General features: G+C 47.4%; 1 protein-coding gene across 1 annotated transcript; it reads right to left on the reverse strand.

The window, feature by feature from the left end:
- Positions 1-792: 792 nt before the first annotated feature.
- LOC140077155 (deoxyribonuclease-1-like) lies at positions 793-18,771 on the reverse strand. Its single transcript, XM_072124073.1, has 10 exons — positions 18,653-18,771; positions 18,325-18,467; positions 8,717-8,805; positions 8,154-8,237; positions 7,126-7,241; positions 4,466-4,578; positions 2,535-2,692; positions 2,356-2,452; positions 2,209-2,260; positions 793-1,167 (listed from the first exon to the last, which is right to left on the reverse strand). Exons 2-10 carry the CDS (start codon positions 18,460-18,462, stop codon positions 953-955), a joined length of 1,062 nt encoding a protein of 353 aa, XP_071980174.1. The 5' UTR covers positions 18,463-18,467; positions 18,653-18,771; the 3' UTR covers positions 793-952.
- Positions 18,772-20,020: the final 1,249 nt, after the last annotated feature.

Genomic DNA, 20,020 nt, shown 5'->3' on the forward strand with positions numbered 1-20,020 from the left:
TTGCTTGGATTTGGAAGGGAGTTGTTTTTTGTAGAACCCTTACTGAAGAGGTGGTTGCGCTAATTACCATTTCCTCTATCAGGAATTCCTGGGACTGAATATACAGGGGCTCATTTACTAAGGGCCCAAATTGCTCATTTTCATCGGGTTTCCCGAAAATTACCAATTTGCGGCGAATTGCCACGGGATTTTGCCGCACGCGAACGGATTGTGTCGCATCGGTGCCGGGTTGCATGCAACGGAAATTGAGGGGCGTGGCCGTCAGAAAAATCAACGGATTCGGAAAAAACGCGGTATTTTAAAAAATGTGTCGCTTGACACACACTTACATGCACCAGGAATAGGATGGTGAACTCCGGTGAACCACGGCGCAGCAGCGACACCTGGTGGACATCGGGCGCACGACCTTAGTGAATCGCCGGAAGGCCCGAATCCTCATCGGAGAACGCGCCGCTGGATCGCGACAGGACTGGGTAAGTAAATGTGCCTCACAGTGTGAGAGTGTACACCCACTGGTAGCACCCAGCTGTCACACATTTGGAGAACCTTAAGGTCGGATGAGCAAGATCCTGATACAGAGGATCACCCATTTACCATCTTAGACCATATAAGATAATACTGCTACTCTCTGGGGGTGGCATTTTTTATGTGGGGTACCATACTATAACTCCCACCTATAATTATGAGAATTCAAGATGTTATGGTATTGACCCGTTATTCATTAGTACAGTGTGAGGGTATTATTTATGTGCACAGTATGACGGTATAATCTACAAACACTCTATAGCGACATTATTTATTCACTAGATTTGCCATTTTATTGGTAGTCATATATTAGAACGACAGGAGAAGAGACACTTGGCGGAAGAAGCAGAGATGTAAAACGCTTGGCAGGTGCTGTTGATTGGCATCACATCTCCGTGTATGCGGGTAGTGACGGAGAGAAACAAGATTAGACTTTACAGGACTCTGTATAGTCCGCGCAGCACTTATTACTGCTGCTACACGAAGCGTTACAGTTACATGGGAAACTACTGGAATTAGCGCCACAGCGCCCCACGCAGGATGTGAAATCCACCCCCGCACAGTCGCAGACACCGTTTAGGGATATGCCTCCACTTATACCCACACTGCTGCTGATCGGGAACTTCTCATTGTTGTAGGAAGCTGAAAAAGGAAGGGAACAGGCCCCATTCAGTTATCCAAAGACCATGTTTTGCTGACATTTATACGGGTGCAGGTTTGGGTGAAGTTAAAAAGACCTATTTAGTCTATGAGTATTCCGAAAAAGGGTACTAGCAGTTTGCCTCACTATTAGTAAATGTGGCCCATTGTCTGAATAACTTTGAATTACTTTTTAACTATGAAATAAAATAAGAATAGGCGGGGGTTCAGTGGGAAGAACTACAGCCTTGCAGCGCTGGGGTCCTGGGTTCAGATCCCATCCAGGTCAACATCTGCAAAGAGTTTGTATGTTCTCTCCGTGTTTGCAAGGGTTTCCTCCCACACTCCAAAATATCCTGGTAGGTTGGTTAGATTGTGAGCCCCATTGGGGACAGGGACATATTTGGCAAGCTCTGTGCAGCGCTGCATAATCTATGCGCGCTTTATAAATAAGTAATTATTATTAATGAGAACACCAAGGTACAAATGGTGTCACATTTGATCATCTGCAACACCCCTGCCAACGCAGTGTTGCGAAATCAAAACCTCACTCCATATAATAGTGTTTCTCTCAGCCTGATCAACTGAGGGAGACCTCCAGTGTCTGGAAATGGTAATGCAGCTGTTAACTATCTGCCTGAGAAGGAATGTATCACTCTTGTAACCAATAAGATGCCTTGTTATTACTGCATTGTGCATATGGGTGGATGAGGAGCTTGCCTCCTCCCAAGGGGAGTTAATAAAAACCCCTTGTGGCTGGAAAGTTCCAAAGTTCTTCCTGAGATAGAGGAAGAGAGGGTCTTTTAGTCTTCTTCTCTACTGAGTTTCATAGGAGTCTGCATCAACAGTAAATGTTGTCTGTCTCATCTCTACTGTACAGTATGAAACTTGATGGATGTTTTAGGTGCCCATCAACCCCCCCCCCTCCCCCCCCAAGAAACCCCTGGCCCAGAGTGGCTGCCCAAACCACCCAGGGCAGTTCCCTGGTAGCAATCATTACTTCTCTTCGGCAATCTGCAGAATTTCTTAGGTAGAAGTACTTACGGTCATTACGTATCTCAAACTCCACAGGATAGTGATCCGAGGCGGCTTTAGTCTAAAGTACACACATAAGAAGCAGCAGAAGAAATTTAGAAATTTCAGAATATTGTACATCAAGCCAACCCAAATGTAATCCAGTCCAAGCCTCACCATTTCATACGTAAGGCCATATTCCACCTGGTAGTTGAAGGCCTTAGCTGTGCCGGGAATAACCGAATTCTGAAAACGGGCTCCACCGACCACCATCCTGCAGCCAGAAAGAGAAGAAACGTGGTATAAGGATATGATGTGTGATCATTTATTTCAATTGAAACCCTTATACCCCTCACCTATCATAAGCGCAGTTGGTGTTGGTGCTCACAGTAGTGTCTTCCGAATCTCCGATAAACCACTGGAGACTGGTTTCCTGACGGAGCCGGATGTTAGGCCAATGGGTGCTCTTCACATAACTGCAGTCTGCATTGTAATCTCCGAGGATCAGGATATCCTGCAGGAATAACATGTTCTCAGCATGGAATCCCCTAAATCATATGATCATTCTGTGCAGTCCTTGTAATCATGAACAGCCTGCTCCCTCACCCAGCCACCACTGATAGACAGTTTTCTCCCTATGAACAGTTAACCTGTAGTTCAGAAATGGGTTTCATTAATACTGCTTCTACTGATCTATCTGTAAGGGTGTGGGGGATAACCACTTGTCACCATGCACACTGATATTTCTGCTTCACTGATATTAAAGGGGACAGCATGTACTCAGAACAGTGATAAGTGGTTGTGTAGCAACTCAATGCAGAGAGAGTTAAGAGCACAGCAGTGTGAGGACACCCCTTCCCCATGCAACACCCCTGCCAACGCACAGGCAAGGTGGTAGTTGTGAATAGCGCTCTCACCATGTCAGGGCCTGTTAGGGAGACTGATCAGCTCTCTATGAAGTCTCTAAGTACTGGAGAACTTAGTATTTGCAGCTGTAAGCCAAGAGTTAACACTGTGAGATGTTACTATCCAATGATGTTCTTGTAAAGCAAGCTGGAAGCTGAGTGGAGGAATGCTACCACCTGACCAGGGGTGTATATAAACCCATGCTGGGAGGAAGCAAATGGTATTTTTTTACAGTCTTCAGAGAGAACGAGACTTCATGGTCTGTCTGAGCAGAGGAGAGAGACAGCACGTGTCAGTGCTGCTACATCCAATGTCCTAATAAGAGGAACCACTGGTGCCTCAGGCCCCTACCTAGCACCCAGGGCAAGTCCGGAGACTTAAGCCCAGAGCTGAGATCCACCACCCGGACTCAGCTCCATTTCTACCAGCCCAGCCAGAATCTTCTACAAGGCTGCCGGTAACCTTCCTGTGGACCAGCTCTCCATGACTGTTCCAGCTTTCCAAATCTGTTGCTGTTCATAGTTTGGCCGTTGGCTGCTGTTGAATAAAGAACTATAAGTTGATTTGCACAACGTTGACTTTGTCTGATCCCTGGATACGGCTGCTTACTATCAAGGGCTCCTCATCCATCACCCAGGGATTCATCCAACAGACACCTCAGAGGTTGCCCCAGGGAGAAACCACTACACCAGCCTCTCCCTCCTTATTTCTTGCACACACCACCTACTGGAGACCTGCCAGGCTGTAGGACAGCCCTCCGGTCCCCATACCAAGCACCACGACCACAGCGTGCCCAAGCCCGCACTAGCCAGCCACTCCGGTATGCTGGGCCCCAGCTGTCTCCAGGCCACCAAGAAAAATCTAGGCCCCGGTGGGGGATGTTGCAAGCATTGGAGAAGCTACAATCCTGAAATAAAGAACCATTTTTACAGTTCTGCTGCTACTAACAACATAAACAAAGGAATGAATAAACACAAAAGTTCCAATAAAGAATAGGAGCAGCACAGAATGGTGGAGCCATTTGTAAGGAAGAACACAGTACAAGCAGTCGGTCACATATAAGAGATCCAGGAAACATCATAGGGAGGCCCAGAGGTTACTACACAGAGACAGTAACTAAATGCTGAAAACATCACATGAAAACCTCCAGTAAGATTTACAGCAGATTCCCAGTCCGCTCCTCTGTGGCCCTGCTCCCCTAACCAGAAAAAAGAAGCAATAATCTTCTCCTCATCCTCCCTTCCTCCGCGCGGAGAAGCTTTCCTGACTGCAGAGCTATTATGTGCAGCGCTCGGTGTCTGTCACTGTCACTCATCTCGTGTCTTCAGAACGTAGGAGCCTCATAAATAAAAGATAAAGCAGGAATAATAAATCCAGGAACCTCCAGGAGAAGGCGTTGCTTGGCGTCTTCCCACACGTCATAGAGCCCGTCCACCTCCCGCACTGCGTAATCCGGGCTGGTGTGAATGGAGACCAGGGCAAAGTCTTTCAACTCTAAGGAGGACACAGAACAACACAAAGTTTTAACCAGGAGTTAAAGGGATATTTCTATTTTAGCAAATAAATGTTATTGTTTGTGTAATGAAAAGTTGTATAATTCCTCAAAGTTTGCTAGATCTCTGCTTGCTGTCATTTTATAGAAATCTTCAGTTTCTACTGACCATGGTGACACAGCTGCGCGCCTCGTTATAACACACAGCTCTGATTATACTAACGAGCCGTGCACCTGTGTGACCATGGTCAGGTTTCTGTTCAATGGAAGGACAGCAAGCAGAGATCTAGAAAACTGTAAGGAATTGATACAGAAAGTATATTGGAAAATTGCATAACTTTTCATCCTACAAACAACAACATTAATTTGCCGAAATGAGAATACCCCTTTAAGACCAATTCATTATCAATGGAGACTATATGGAGTGACGGGGATCACACTGGTGGGAGCATGTGAACTGGATACAAGGGGGTGTATTAAAGTTTGTATGTTATCTCCTATCCACAGGGAGATCCAACTTCTGGGATCCCCCATGGTGACGATAATGGTCCCCCAGAAATCTGAAAAGTGGCAGGACAAATGCTTAACCCACCCATTAGTGAGAATGGGAGCCCCCCTATTCTCTAGATTGATGGCGGTCCGTTCTGGTGATCCAGGGGGTACCCAGCAATCGGACACTCGTTAATCAGTAGGAGATGCTAAGTATCTTTTTTTTTTACATGTGGGGGAGCATTATACCATTTGGAGACCTTGAGGAAGTATTATAATGTGTTTTTTGGCATGGAGGGAATATTAAATTTTAGGGGAATTATACTGTGTGTAAGGGACATTAAGGTTTAGAGGCGTTACTTAAAAGTTGTAGCCTGCAACTTTTGTCCCTCTTTCCATCCCTAAAAAGCAGCGGCGGCGTGATGTAACCTGAAGAAAATCCCTTTAAAACTGCATCACTGTGCATTAGACAGGCGGCACACGTGGCGTTTTGAACCCGTTTTTGGGCCATTTTTAAGCAGTCCGTCCGTTTTTTGAAAACGCATCCATTTTTGACCGGTTTTACCAATTATCTTAATTAAAACGGGTCAAAAACGGACTGCTAAAAAACGGCCCAAAAACAGATTCAAAACGCCGGCCTTTGGCTCTGTGCATAGCAAGATATACATAAGACTATGGCCCCATAGTCTGACATAAGTGGAGGGGACAAGATCACGAATGGCGTCACATAAACCTAAGAAATAGAGGAGCATCAATTATGTTCAACTTTTAACCTTTGTCTCATGTCACGAAGTCCCCCCTCCCAGCACAATGCTGAGGTTCTCCATTCGCATACAATCCCATTATCCTGTCACAATCCTGCAGGCTAATGCCATACAGATGTGAGGCCGCCCCTTATATTACAGCCCCACCTAGTGGATGCTTGTGGTACTGCACACGACAAGACAGTTGTCACAAAAACGACCACATGAAATTCCTGAATTCCAGCAAGTTCTTAGCAACCGGACAAATATTTATGGATATAGCAAGGGAACAGATAGCGGATACATATATACTGCAAACAGAGAGGGGGGAGATTTATCAGAAGTCTCTTAGAGCAAAACTGTTCTAGTTTCTCATGGCAACCAATCAGAGATCAACTTTCATTTCCCCACAGATGTTTATCAAATGACAGCAGAGCTCTGATTGGTTACCATAGGCAACTAGAACATTTTTACCTCAGAAACGTATGATTAATCTCCTGTATGTTTTTTTGAAATCTCTAGATATTTAAGGAATTTTTTACTAAAAAGAACATAAGGGTGATGCCATACATGGCATTATGAACCGTTTTGAATCCGTTTTTGGCCCATTTTTAAGCAAAAAGCATGTGTTTGCTTAAAAACAGGCCAAAAACTGATTCAAAAGGGGTTCAAATGCCATGTGTGGCATCACCCTTAGGCCTATTTTGTGAACTTTTTTAAGAAAGATCCTCATGTGTATAGTCTATCCAAGACTTGCATTTCACTAATAAATAATACATAACTTGTGATGAAAAGACCCCTTTAAGTGGTAGAGGAGCCTTAAAGGGGTTGGGTTTGAGACTGCGGCCTTCCTGGGCAATCTGTGCTGGGTCCGGCTCCTGACACGCTGCAAATTTTTACCATGGGAAACCACAACTTGCCTGCCATTTCCACTACAGCTGTGGCAGTATAACATGACACTGACATTCAGAGATTTGTAAAAGATACCGTGGAGGATGTTGTTTCATTGAAATAGGGAAAAAAAACTTTCTAAGGTTCTAGGTAATTTTACTGGGATTCATGTACATGGAACAGTTGTATACAAAGGACCTTATCAACAACACAAAAGGTCCTAACGTTACATATTGTGGAGCATTAGGCCTCCCAATGTGTGGCACCTTATTGAACCTATATACAGTCACATTCAATGGAAGCAGCGGCAGATACAATCCATGTAATTGATAGGGGTGCTTGTGGCTGTGATTAGGAGTTCTGTTGGGGACATGGTATAGATTTTTAGGATTTCTATGTTAGTCTAGTGTGTACTGTATAGTATACCTGTTGTAAGGGATGAAAACCGGGCAACAAAAGGTTCTCGGATGAAGACGTCGGTGCCGCAGTTTTCGCAGCCGTCGTCGTAGTGATACCACTGCGTCGGCTTCAGGATGTCTTCTCTGCATAGTTAAAAACAAGACAAGGGTGAAACATCCCTCATTAACCCCGCACCATCTGGCTGGAGGATTTTTAATGGGATGCCACGGTCTGCTCTTTACTTTAAGGCATTTATCATGGTCCAGGATGCAGCCAAGACAGGTGTTCAGATCTGCCAAGCCCGAAGATATCGGCTCTGGCTGATGCTGTCATGTGTGACACTGCCTGGACTGAATAATTAAGGATCTAATTTTCTCAATTTAGGTTACACATCTTACAAGTGGCCTATATGCGGTCTGTAGACAGGTGGTGTACAAGGAAACCACACATCACCTCCCTCTGGAGGTCTACTGAGTGCCTACAGATCAAGAACGACATACAGCGTGGACCACAGATATATATATATATATATATATATATACCGTACATACTTGAGTATAAGCCGATCCATGTATAAGCCGAGACCCCTAATTTTAACACAAAAAACTGGAAAAACATATTGACTCAAGTATAAGCCGCTGGTGGGAAATGCATTGGTCAAAGCCCCCTGTAGTATATAGCCTGCCAGCCCCCGTTTGTATATAGCCTGCCAGCCCCCGTTAGTATATAGCCTGCCAGCCCCCTGTAGTATATAACCTGCCAGCCCCCTGTAGTATATAGCTTGCCAGCCCCCGTTAGTATATAGCCTGCCAGCCCCTGTTGGTATATAGCCTGCCGCCCCTGTTGGTATATAGCCTGCCAGCCCCCGTTAGTATATAGCCTGCCAGCCCTCTTTGGAAGAGGACCTGCCGGGGGGCCGTGGAAGGAGAGTACACTTTTTGTTTGTTATTTTTTTCTTGACTCAAGTATAAGCTGAGTTAGAGTTTTTCAGCACATTTTTTGTGCTGAAAAACTTGGCTTATACTGGAGTATATATACGGTATATAGTTGCTCACCTGTATATATATACATATTTCTCCCGGTACGAGCTACGTCCCAGATGGTCAGATATCAGCACGTTGTATTTCAGACCTGTAGCCCTGTAAAGGAGATAGGAAAGGTGATTTGAAGAGACAGAGTATAACAAAGGGATTTAAAGGAATGGTCCATTACTATACAAATCAAATGTTAACTAACCCAAGTTATATTAAAATTAAATAAGGCCATACTCACCCAGCAGATCTCTCAGCTATGTGTTCCTATTGCTACTCAGTATACCGAAATTTGGAAAATCACTGGACATAACAGCAGCTACAGTCATTGATATCATTGTAGAGGAGAAACCAGAATTTTACATTTCTTTATAAGGGGTTCACTTGAATGGTAGTGGAGCTGCAGTTACCCTGTCTGCCCACTACCCAGGAACTGGAGCTGTTCTCTGTTTAGATTTAGCAGCTCATATCAGTGTCGGACTCCAACCAATCTGATATTGGTTGATGTCTTTAAGGCACAACTCTTTAAATAATTGGATATGTTGCTGATAGTAGAGGACTGGTCTAATAAGGATAATTTTACTCACGTGTTGAGCTCCTGGACAAGTCTTATTATAGCTGTGTCATCTTTACTCATGACCTCCTGGACAGAGATGAGTTCATATCTCCTGAGGATCTGTAATAATGATAGAAGTATAACCTGTACTGTAGACCAGTCAAAGAGATGGACAAACATTCCAGAATAGTGCCTCTCTTGTCCATGGCCTGTGGCTGGTATTGTAGCTATACTTATATGTAGGGTGTACCATGAGAACATTGTTTACAGAATGGACTACCAAGGTAGTAACTAGAGATGAGCGAACACTAAAATGCTCGGGTACTCGTTATTCGAGACGAACTTTTCCCGATGCTCGAGTGCTCGTCTCGAATAACGAACCCCATTGAAGTCAATGGGAGACTCGAGCATTTTTCAAGGGGACCAAGGCTCTGCACAGGGAAGCTTGGCCAAACACCTGGGAACCTCAGAAAAGGATGGAAACACCACGGAAATGGACAGGAAACAGCAGGGGCAGCATGCATGGATGCCTCTGAGGCTGCCTAATCGCACCATTATGCCAAAATTATGGGCAACAGCATGGCCATGACAGAGTGACAGAATGAAGCTAGATAGCATCTAAAACATCCAATAATTGACCCTGACACTATAGGGGACGGCATGCAGAGGCAGCGGCAGCAGCGGCAGGCTAGAGAGTGGCATGGCGACATACCCTAAATGGACTCAGGCTTCAAACCAATGGGTGGCAGAGAGGAACCAAAGGAGGTGAGCAAGAAGCGCTCAAATAATATCGCTACATGATAAAAGTTTGCCAGTATATTTTGTGGATTACACAGCAGGGTGGCGACAAAGTTAACATGGAAGCCATGAAAACAACCTCAAATTCTGCCTGACACAGCTCGTTTGATAAGGGGACCATGTATGCTTACAGTTCATGCCAGTCGCTGCACTTGCTGCCAGTCTCCTTTCGAATAGTTTAAAATAATAATAACCCTCATCCATAAAGCTCTGTATAATGCTGCACCCCCCTACCTCTCCTCTCTTATCTCAGTCTATCGCCCAACCCGTGCTCTTAGATCCGCCAGTGATCTTAGATTAACCTCTACCCTAGTGCGGACCTCCCACTCGCGTCTCCAAGACTTCTCTAGAGCTGCACCAATTCTATGGAATGCTCTGCCCCGGACTATCAGACTAATACCTAACCTCCAAAGTTTCAAACGTGCTCTTAAAACCCATTTCTTTAGGCAAGCCTATAACACTCATTAACTGCATGAAGTTTTAACTCTTCTACTAACCCGTCCTGTGTCGTCCTCCCATCTGTTATCCAGCAACCAACAGGCACCAGACTTCTCTGCAGTCCCATTCACCCTGGACCTGGTATATAAGATGACGGCTGAGTGTTTCAAGCGACAGCAATTCCATTTATTATATTTTTTTCTATTCCCTAAGAAGAATGGCTTGACCATTAAATATTCTTTTACCTCGTGTTACCCCATCATCTTCATAAACCGTAAGCTCTGGCGAGCAGGGACCTCACTCCTGTTGTTCCATACAAATGTTGTGCTCTGTTACATTACATTTGTATTTGTTTCCTATGATTTGTAAAGCGCTGCAGAATATGATGACGCTATATAAATAAAGATTATTATTATTAAGGAGGCAGTGAACTAGTAGTAGATTAAAGGTGCTGCAACTATGTTAGTTGGATCTTGTGATGGAGCTGGCGCTCTGCAGCCAGGCGAGCTTTCGCCAATCCAAGCCCCTGTTTCTAGGCTACTCCCCAAACAGCACTTCTAAGAACCTTTTGTATAAGATCAAGTGTAGTAGCGTTCTTATAAGTTTAGGATATGCCGGGTGAGGGGAATGTAAACAGATGCGCAAGAAGCGCTGAAATAATATCCCTAAATGGTAAAAGTTTGCCAGTATATTTTGTGGATTACACAGCAGGGTGGCGACAAAGTTAACAACTTTGATGTGGAATGCCCTGTAATAGCTCTTGGGCGGTGTGCCTTTTATCGCCTAGGCTCAGCAGTTTCAGCACCGCCTGCTGTCGCTTAGCGACGGCACTGCTGCTGTGCCTAGAGCTACCGACTGATGGCGCCATGCCCACGGATGGTAATTCGGAGGAGGAGGAGGTGGAGGAGGGGTGGGAGGAGGTATAGTAGGCCTTTGAGACCTGGACCGAGGTAGGCCCCGCAATTCTCTGCGTCGCCAGTATATGAGCAGCCCCAGGGTCAGACTCGGTCCCAGCCTGCACCAAGTTAAGTGTAGTAGCGTTCTTATAAGTTTGGGATATGGCGGGTGAGGGGAATGTAAACAGATGCGCAAGAAGCGCATGATGCGCATGGAGCTGGCGCTCCGCTGCCAGGCGAGCTTTCGCCAATCCAAGCCCCTGTCTCTAGGCTACTCCCCAAACAGCACTTCTAAGAACCTTTTGTATAAGATCAAGTGTAGTAGCGTTCTTATAAGTTTAGGATATGCCGGGTGAGGGGAATGTAAACAGATGCGCAAGAAGCGCTGAAATAATATCCCTAAATGGTAAAAATTTGCCAGTATATTTTGTGGATAACACAGCAGGGTGGCGACAAAGTTAACAACTTTGATGTGGAATCCATGAAAACAACCCAAATTTCTGCCTGACACACCTCGTTTGATAAAGGGACGATGTATGGAGGCAGCTATATGGACGACTTTTGGAGGTAGCAATGGAGACAACGTGTGGAGGCTGCTATGGAGACAATTTAATTTGGATAGTGCCTGTATGTGGCAGTCCCAAACATTTTTCAAACCAGAGGAGCAGGTAGGTGGCCCTCCAGTAAAATGGAATAGATTGAGTGCCTGTATGTGGCAGTCCCAAAAATGTTTCAAACCAGAGGAGCAGGTAGGTGGCCCTTCAGTAAAATGGAATAGATTGAGTGCCTGTATGTGGCAGTCCCAAAAATTCTTCAAACCAGAGGAGCAGGTAGGTGGCCCTCCAGTAAAATGGAATAGATTGAGTGCCTGTATGTGGCAGTCCCAAAAATTGTTCAAACCAGAGGAGCAGGTAGGTGGCCCTGCAGTAAAATGGAATAGATTGAGTGCCTGTATGTGGCAGTCCCAAAAATGTTTCAAACCAGAGGAGCAGGTAGGTGGCCCTCCAGTAAAATGGAATAGATTGAGTGCCTGTATGTGGCAGTCCCAAAAATTGTTCAAACCAGAGGAGCAGGTAGGTGGCCCTGCAGTAAAATGGAATAGATTGAGTGCCTGTATGTGGCAGTCCCAAAAATGTTTCAAACCAGAGGAGCAGGTAGGTGGCCCTCCAGTAAAATGGAATAGATTGAGTGCCTGTATGTGGCAGTCCCAAAAATTGTTCAAACCAGAGGAGCAGGTAGGTGGCCCTGCAGTAAAATGGAATAGATTGAGTGCCTGTATGTGGCAGTCCCAAAAATGTTTCAAACCAGAGGAGCAGGTAGGTGGCCCTCCAGTAAAATGGAATAGATTGAGTGCCTGTATGTGGCAGTCCCAAAAATTTTTTAAAACAGAGGACCGGGTAGGTGGCCCTCCAGAAAAATGGAATAGATTGAGTGCCTGTATGTGGCACTCACAAAAATTGTTTCAAACAGAGGACCGGGTAGGTGGCCCTCCAGAAAAATTAAATGCATGAAGTACTATAGCAAGAGCCAGTGGGCCCTGTCAAAAAATAGCCATTTTCCTCTGCTTTACTGTACAAAGAGGAGGAGAAGGAGGAAAATGAGGAGGAGGAGGAGGAGTGGATCAATTATTCAGGTTGAGCTTCCTTCACCTGGTGGAGATTGGAAATTCTGAGAAATCCAGCCTTTATTCATTTTAATAAGCGTCAGCCTGTCAGCGCTGTCAGTCGACAGGCGTGTACGCTTATCGGTGATGATGCCACCAGCTGCACTGAAAACCCGCTCGGACAAGACGCTAGCGGCAGGGCAGGCAAGAACCTCCAAGGCGTACAGCGCCAGTTCGTGCCACATGTCCAGCTTTGAAACCCAGTAGTTGTAGGGAGCTGTGTGATCATTTAGGACGATGGTATGGTCAGCTACGTACTCCCTCACCATCTTTCTGTAAAGATCAGCCCTACTCTGCCGAGACTGGGGACAGGTGACAGTGTCTTGCTGGGGTGACATAAAGCTGGCAAAAGCCTTGTAAAGCGTACCCTTGCCAGTGCTGGACAAGCTGCCTGCTCGCCTACTCTCCCTCGCTACTTGTCCCGCAGAACTACGCACTCTGCCGCTAGCGCTGTCAGAAGGGAAATACTGTTTCAGCTTGTGCACCAGGGCCTGCTGGTATTCATGCATTCTCACACTCCTTTCCTCTGCAGGGATGAGAGTGGAAAGATTTTGCTTGTACCGTGGGTCCAGGAGAGTGAACACCCAGTAATCGGTGCTGGAATAAATTCTTTGAACGCGAGGGTCACGGGATAGGCAGCCTAGCATGAAATCTGCCATATGCGCCAGAGTACCAACGCGTAAGAATTCGCTCCCCTCACTGGCCTGACTGTCCATTTCCTCCTCCTCCAACTCCTCCAACTCCTCTTCTTCTGCCCATACACGCTGAACAGTGAAGGACTCAACAATGGTCCCCTCTTGTGTCTCGCCAACATTCTCCTCCTCTTCCTCCTCATCCTCCTCCACCTCCACCTCCTCCGATATGCGCTGAGAAACAGACCTCAGGGTGCTTTGGCTATCAACAAGGGAATATTCTTCCCCCGTCTCTTGTGATGAGCGCAAAGCTTCCGACTTCATGCTGACCAGAGAGTTTTTCAACAGGCCAAGCAGCGGGATGGTGAGGCTGATGATGGCGGCATCGCCACTGACCATCTGTGTTGACTCCTCAAAGTTACTCAGCACCTGACAGATATCAGACATCCACGTCCACTCCTCATTGTAGACTTGAGGAAGCTGACTGACCTGACTACCAGTTCTGGTGGAAGTTGACATCTGGCAGTCTACAATCGCTCTGCGCTGCTGGTAAACTCTGGATAACATGGTCAGTGTTGAATTCCACCTCGTGGGCACGTCGCACAACAGTCGGTGAGCGGGCAGTTGGAGGCGGCGCTGCGCTGCCCTGAGAGTGGCAGCATCTGGGCTGGACTTCCTGAAATGCGCACAGATGCGGCGCACCTTCGTGAGCAAATCAGACAGATTGGGGTATGTCTTGAGGAAACGCTGCACTATCAGATTTAACACATGGGCCAGGCATGGCACATGTGTCAGTCTGCCGAGTTGCAGAGCCGCCACCAGGTTACGGCCGTTGTCACACACAACCATTCCCGGCTTGAGGTTCAGCGGTGCCAGCCACAGATCAGTCTGCGCCGTGATGCCCTGTAATAGCTCTTGGGCGGTGTGCCTTTTGTCGCCTAGGCTCAGCAGTTTGAGCACCGCCTGCTGTCGCTTAGCGACGGCACTGCTGCTGTGCCTAGAGCTACCGACTGATGGCGCCGTGCCCACGGATGGTAGTTCGGAGGAGGAGGTGGAGGAGGGGTGGGAGGAGGAGGAGGCATAGTAGGCCTGAAACACCTGGACCGAGGTAGGCCCCGCAATCCTCGGCGTCGGCAGTATATGAGCAGCCCCAGGGTCAGACTCGGTCCCAGCCTCCACCAAGTTAACCCAATGTGCCGTCAGCGATATATAGTGGCCCTGCCCGGCAGCACTCGTCCACGTGTCCGTGGTCAGGTGGACCTTGTCAGAAACGGCGTTGGTCAGGGCACGGATGATGTTGTCTGACACGTGCTGGTGCAGGGCTGGGACGGCACATCGGGAAAAGTAGTGGCGGCTGGGGACCGAATACCGAGGGGCGGCCGCCGCCATGAGGTTGCGAAAGGCCTCGGTCTCTACTAGCCTATAGGGCAGCATCTCCAGGCTAAGCAATCTGGAGATGTGCACATTAAGGGCTTGGGCGTGCGGGTGGGTTGCACTATATTTGCGTTTCCGCTCCAGCGTCTGGGGTATGGAGAGCTGAACGCTGGTGGATGCTGTGGAGGATCGTGGAGGCGACGATGGGGTTTTTGTGCCAGGGTCCTGGGCAGGGGGCTGACTAGCAGCTGACACAGGGGAAGGAGCAGTGGTGTGCACGGCCGGAGGTGAACGGGCTTGTTGCCACTGAGTGGGGTGCTTAGCATTCATATGCCTGCGCATACTGGTGGTAGTTAAGCTAGTAGTGGTGGAACCCCTGCTGAGCCTGGTTTGGCAAATGTTGCACACCACAGTCCGTCGGTCATCCGGTGTTTCCTTAAAGAACCTCCACACTTCTGAAGATCTAGCCCTCGCCGCAAGAGCCCTCACCACGGGAGCTTCACTAGTTGACAGTGGCGCTGATGCACCAGCTCTGGCCCTGCCTCTCCGTCTGGCCCCACCACTGCCTCTTCCAACCTGTTCAGGTCGAGGACTCTCCTCCGTCTCAGAAGCACTGTGTTCACCCGGCCTCTCAACCCAGCTTGGGTCTGTCACCTCATCATCCTCCGATCCCTCAGTCTGCTCCCCCCTCGGACTTCCTGCCCTGACAACAACTTCCCCACTGTCTGACAACCGTGTCTCCTCATCGTCGGACACCTCTTTACACACTTCCACTACGTCAAGAAGGTCATCATCACCCACAGACTGTGACTGGTGGAAAACCTGGGCATCGGAAAATTGCTCAGCAGCAACCGGACAAGTGGTTTGTGACTGTGGGAAGGGTCCAGAAAACAGTTCCTCAGAGTATGCCGGTTCAAATGGCAAATTTTCCTGGGAGGGGGCAGACTGGGGGGGAGGAGGCTGAGGTGCAGGAGCTGGAGGAGTGGGGATTTCGGTGACATGGGTGGACTGCGTGGAAGACTGACTGGTGGTGGACAAATTGCTCGAAGCATTGTCAGCAATCCACGACATCACCTGTTCGCACTGTTCTGGCCTCAACAGTGCTCTACCACGAGTCCCAGTAACTTCAGACATGAACCTAGGGAGTGTAGCTCTGCGGCGTTCCCCTGCTCCCTCATCAGCAGGTGGTGTCTCACCCCGCCCAGGACCACGGCCTCTGACCCCTGCAGTAGTTGGACGCCCACGTCCCCGCCCTCGTCCTCTACCCCTAGCCCTCGGGTTAAACATTTTTAAAATGAGAGTTATAACTTTTTTTTTTTTTTTACTTCTTTTTGTTTTTTTTTTGTGTTTTTTTGTGTTTTTTTTTTTTTGTGTGTTTTTTTTTTTTTTTTGAGTTTTTAAAACCAAACAATCCTATCCTATTGCTATGGCTATTTTCTAGCCAAGTATCAAAGGAAGCACACTACTATGCCAGATGAGATGACACTGAGTTAGTGCCTAATAGAAATCCAACCCCTACTGAATTTTGCCACTTCGGCCTTTGCTATGGATATGTGCGCCACTAAGCGCAGAACACAGCGGTCGCAAGTCTCACTACAAATTGCTCAGAATTGGCAAGTACATGCACTGCAGAAACTACAGCCACCAGCAGATCAACCAGAAATCAAATATATAGAACGCTACTGTAGGCTTCAAGAAGCTGTTTGTATTCTCCTATGGCTATTTTCTAGCCAAGTATCAAAGGAAGCACACTACTATGCCAGATGAGATGACACTGAGTTATTGCCTAATAGAAATCCAACCCCTACTGAATTTTCCCACTTCGGCCTTTGCTATGGATATGTGCGCCACTAAGCGCAGAACACAGCGGTCGCAAGTCTCACTACAAATTGCTCAGAATTGGCAAGTACATGCACTGCAGAAACTACAGCCACCAGCAGATCAACCAGAAATCAAATATATAGAACGCTACTGTAGGCTTCAAGAAGCTGTTTGTATTCTCCTATGGCTATTTTCTAGCCAAGTATCAAAGGAAGCACACTACTATGCCAGATGAGATGACACTGAGTTATTGCCTAATAGAAATCCAACCCCTACTGAATTATCCCACTTCGGCCTTTGCTATGGATATGTGCGCCACTAAGCGCAGAACACAGCGGTCGCAAGTCTCACTACAAATTGCTCAGAATTGGCAAGTACATGCACTGCAGAAACTACAGCCACCAGCAGATCAACCAGAAATCAAATATATAGAACGCTACTGTAGGCTTCAAGAAGCTGTTTGTATTCTCCTATGGCTATTTTCTAGCCAAGTATCAAAGGAAGCACACTACTATGCCAGATGAGATGACACTGAGTTAGTGCCTAATAGAAATCCAACCCCTACTGAATTATCCCACTTCGGTCTTTGCTATGGATATGTGTGCCACTAAGAGCTAAACACAACGGTAGCAAGTCCCCCTGCTAATTCCTCACAAAATGGTAATAGATGCAAATTAAAATAAAAAAAGTAGAACGTTATTGTAGCCCTAAGAAGGGCTGTTGGGTTCTTTGAGAATCACTCCTGCCTAACAGTAAGCTAATAGAACACCCTAACGCTTTCCCTGACCAGCAGCAGCTCTCTCCCTAGCGGCATCCAGAGACAGAATGATCCGAGCAGCGCGGCCAGCGGCTAGTCTATCCCAGGGTCACCTGATCTGGCCAGCCAACCACTGCTATCGACGTGTAAGGGTACCACGTCATGCTGGGTGGAGTGCAGAGTCTCCTGGCTTGTGATTGGCTCTGTTTCTGGCCGCCAAAAAGCAAAACGGCGGGAGCTGCCATTTTCTCGAGCGGGCGAAGTATTCGTCCGAGTAACGAGCAGTTTCGAGTACCCTAATGCTCGACCGAGCATCAAGCTCGGACGAGCATGTTCGCTCATCTCTAGTAGTAACATTCACCAAAGTTCACTAAGTAAGGGTGGTGATCCACATGAGGAGTTACACCTTTGAGATGAAGGTCTTTATGGCAAACTTGTCCTTCTGTAGTAGAAGCCTTAAGGAGTGTAAGGGTAGAAGAACACTGGAAGTATGAAGGGTAAAAAGAGTTGATGCCTGTCCAAAGCTTAGGAGAGGGGTCTTCTCCCAAGACTAGGAGGTTCTGAGTATGGCCGATTTATCCACATATGTTGCTTCATGTGGCTAGTGAGGTAACAAGTGGCCCCTGGGCTGACCATTTCTGAGGTGGACCTACTAGTCTTCTGTTTAGGAAGATACTTAACCAGATCATCAGTGGTAAGCTCTGGTGAATGTACTGGGACTGTGGAGTCTGCTGGGGTCCTCTTGGCCAGTGAGAGAACTCCAATAAGTTCTGACTAAGTTTTGTCCTTAGGGTCTGTTGAGGTGCTTACAATATAGGCATGATCTAAATCATGAGTAATGGTGGTGTAGTTGGAGTCACTGAGACTCAAGACCAATTGAGAAGACTACCCTACTTTTGGAGTAAGTAGATGAGTCGTGAAGTGGTTGTTCTTTATGGAGATTGCCTCTAAGAAGTAACTTTATTGCAATATGTATGATACAGAGTCCTTCAGACATAGGGTCTGTGACAGAGAGCTAGCACTTGGTAAACATAAGGTCTGCCAGATGCATGGCGGACACTGTAATATAGACTTGGTTGCAGTCTCCAGGAGATGAAGAAACCTGAAGAAGCGCATACCACCTTATGTGTACTAAAACCTCCAAGAACGGTGTGCTTCATCTGAGAGTTGTCACCATTATGCACATGGTGTCCCTTAAAGAGATAGGAACCTTATAGTATTCTAGCTGCATAAAAATATGAGAAATAAACTAATTCTCACCCGGATAAGAAGGCTTAGGACTGTGGGGTCATCAACCTTGGCAACTGCGAACCTTTCGATGTTGAAGGAGGCAATTTTGAGAGTCAAAGCTGCCTGTAGAAAGCAAGTGGCCAGCGCCACCAGAAACAAGGACTTCATTCTTCCTAAATAAAGTCAAAACAAGTTCTTCGTGTAATTAAGGAGGATATGGTCCAATGGGATGAAGGGCAAGGGGGGTGACCTGTGTATAGGGTTACCTGGAACTTATTACAGAGCAGATCTGGCTCATCATAGAAGTCACCATGGGGGGGTGAAGGGGAATCCGAAAAATGAGCTAAAAACATTTTACCTGTTCCACCAAGATCCTTCCTGGATATGTGTGGCTGGACAATGAAATCCACAGGTACAGTAGTGACATAGCGTCTCCTTATCAGCGTCTTATATATATAATACTGAGTGTGAGAATGAAAGGCAGCATTCCAGCTGACGAGTTTTCCTATTTGATCTCTGTAAACAAACATATCAATCAATGTTAGAGGCCACTGATGTTTTTACACATTAAGTATGTGATCCTAGAGGTCAAATTATCAGGGAGAGAGCTAAAAGTGCACTGGAATACAATATGCTTAGAGGGGTTGTCCAAATCTTTTATTGATGGCCGACACTTGGTATTTGTTAATGTCTAAGTGGTTAGGGGCCGACTTTCTACCCCAACACCACCACCTCTAACAACAAGAATCGGTTTGGGATTGTAAGCAGGTGGTTCTATGCTCTGCAGGGTCGTCTCCAGGTTTCAGTAGGCCCCTGGGTAACAGAGCCTCAGTAGACCCCTTTGCAATGAACTCACTTGGCGGCAAAATTCAGAAACTATAACAGTTCCCTAAAATATTCCTTAGTTTATGATACCCCTCGCCCCTGCCCCCTCTGCATAGAGATAGATGGAGCTGTAATACGGGAGAAGATCGGACATGTCCTATCAATTCCTGGGTATGAAACGTTATGGTGGTGCACGTGTGCTGCACCGTACCGCTTCGTATGGTTCCATGCGACCATTGCCGTCCTATGGGGGACATATATAAGGCGGCCATATATTCGGCCCCCAACGATCTTGTAAATTCGCCCTCATGTGTGGGCCCCCCTCCCCAGCAGCTCAGTTCACTTAAGTTGGAAACTGAAGCTATACATAGCTACAGGGCCGGCTCCAGGTTTTAGTGGGCCCCTGGGCGACAGAGCCTTAGTGGGCCCCTCCGTGGACCGCCCTCCAGTGGCCACACTGCGCCCCCTCCCCCTGCGGACACACTGATCCCCCCCCCCCCACCTCCCCAGGGACACACTGAAACCCCCCCCACCACTTGCGGACACACTGAACCCGGACACACTGAACCCCCCCACCACCACCACCACCACCACTTGCGGACACACTGAACCCCCCCCCACCACTTGCGGACACACTGAACCCGGACACACTGAACCCCCCTGCTGACACAATGACCCCCTCCCTCCCCCTGTGGACACACTGACCCCTCCCTCCCCCTGTGGACACACTGACCCCCTCCCTCCCCCTGTGGACACAATGACCCCCCCTGCTGACACACTAACACCCCCCCCCCTCTCCCCCTGTATACACACTGACCCCCGCCCCCCGCGGACACCCTGACTCCCCTCCGGAAAAGAAAAAACAAAGAATTCACCTTTCCTGGTTCCCCCCGGAGCAGCA

This window comes from Engystomops pustulosus, chromosome 9 (genome assembly GCF_040894005.1).
Source record: "Engystomops pustulosus chromosome 9, aEngPut4.maternal, whole genome shotgun sequence".
Lineage (NCBI taxonomy): Eukaryota > Metazoa > Chordata > Amphibia > Anura > Leptodactylidae > Engystomops > Engystomops pustulosus.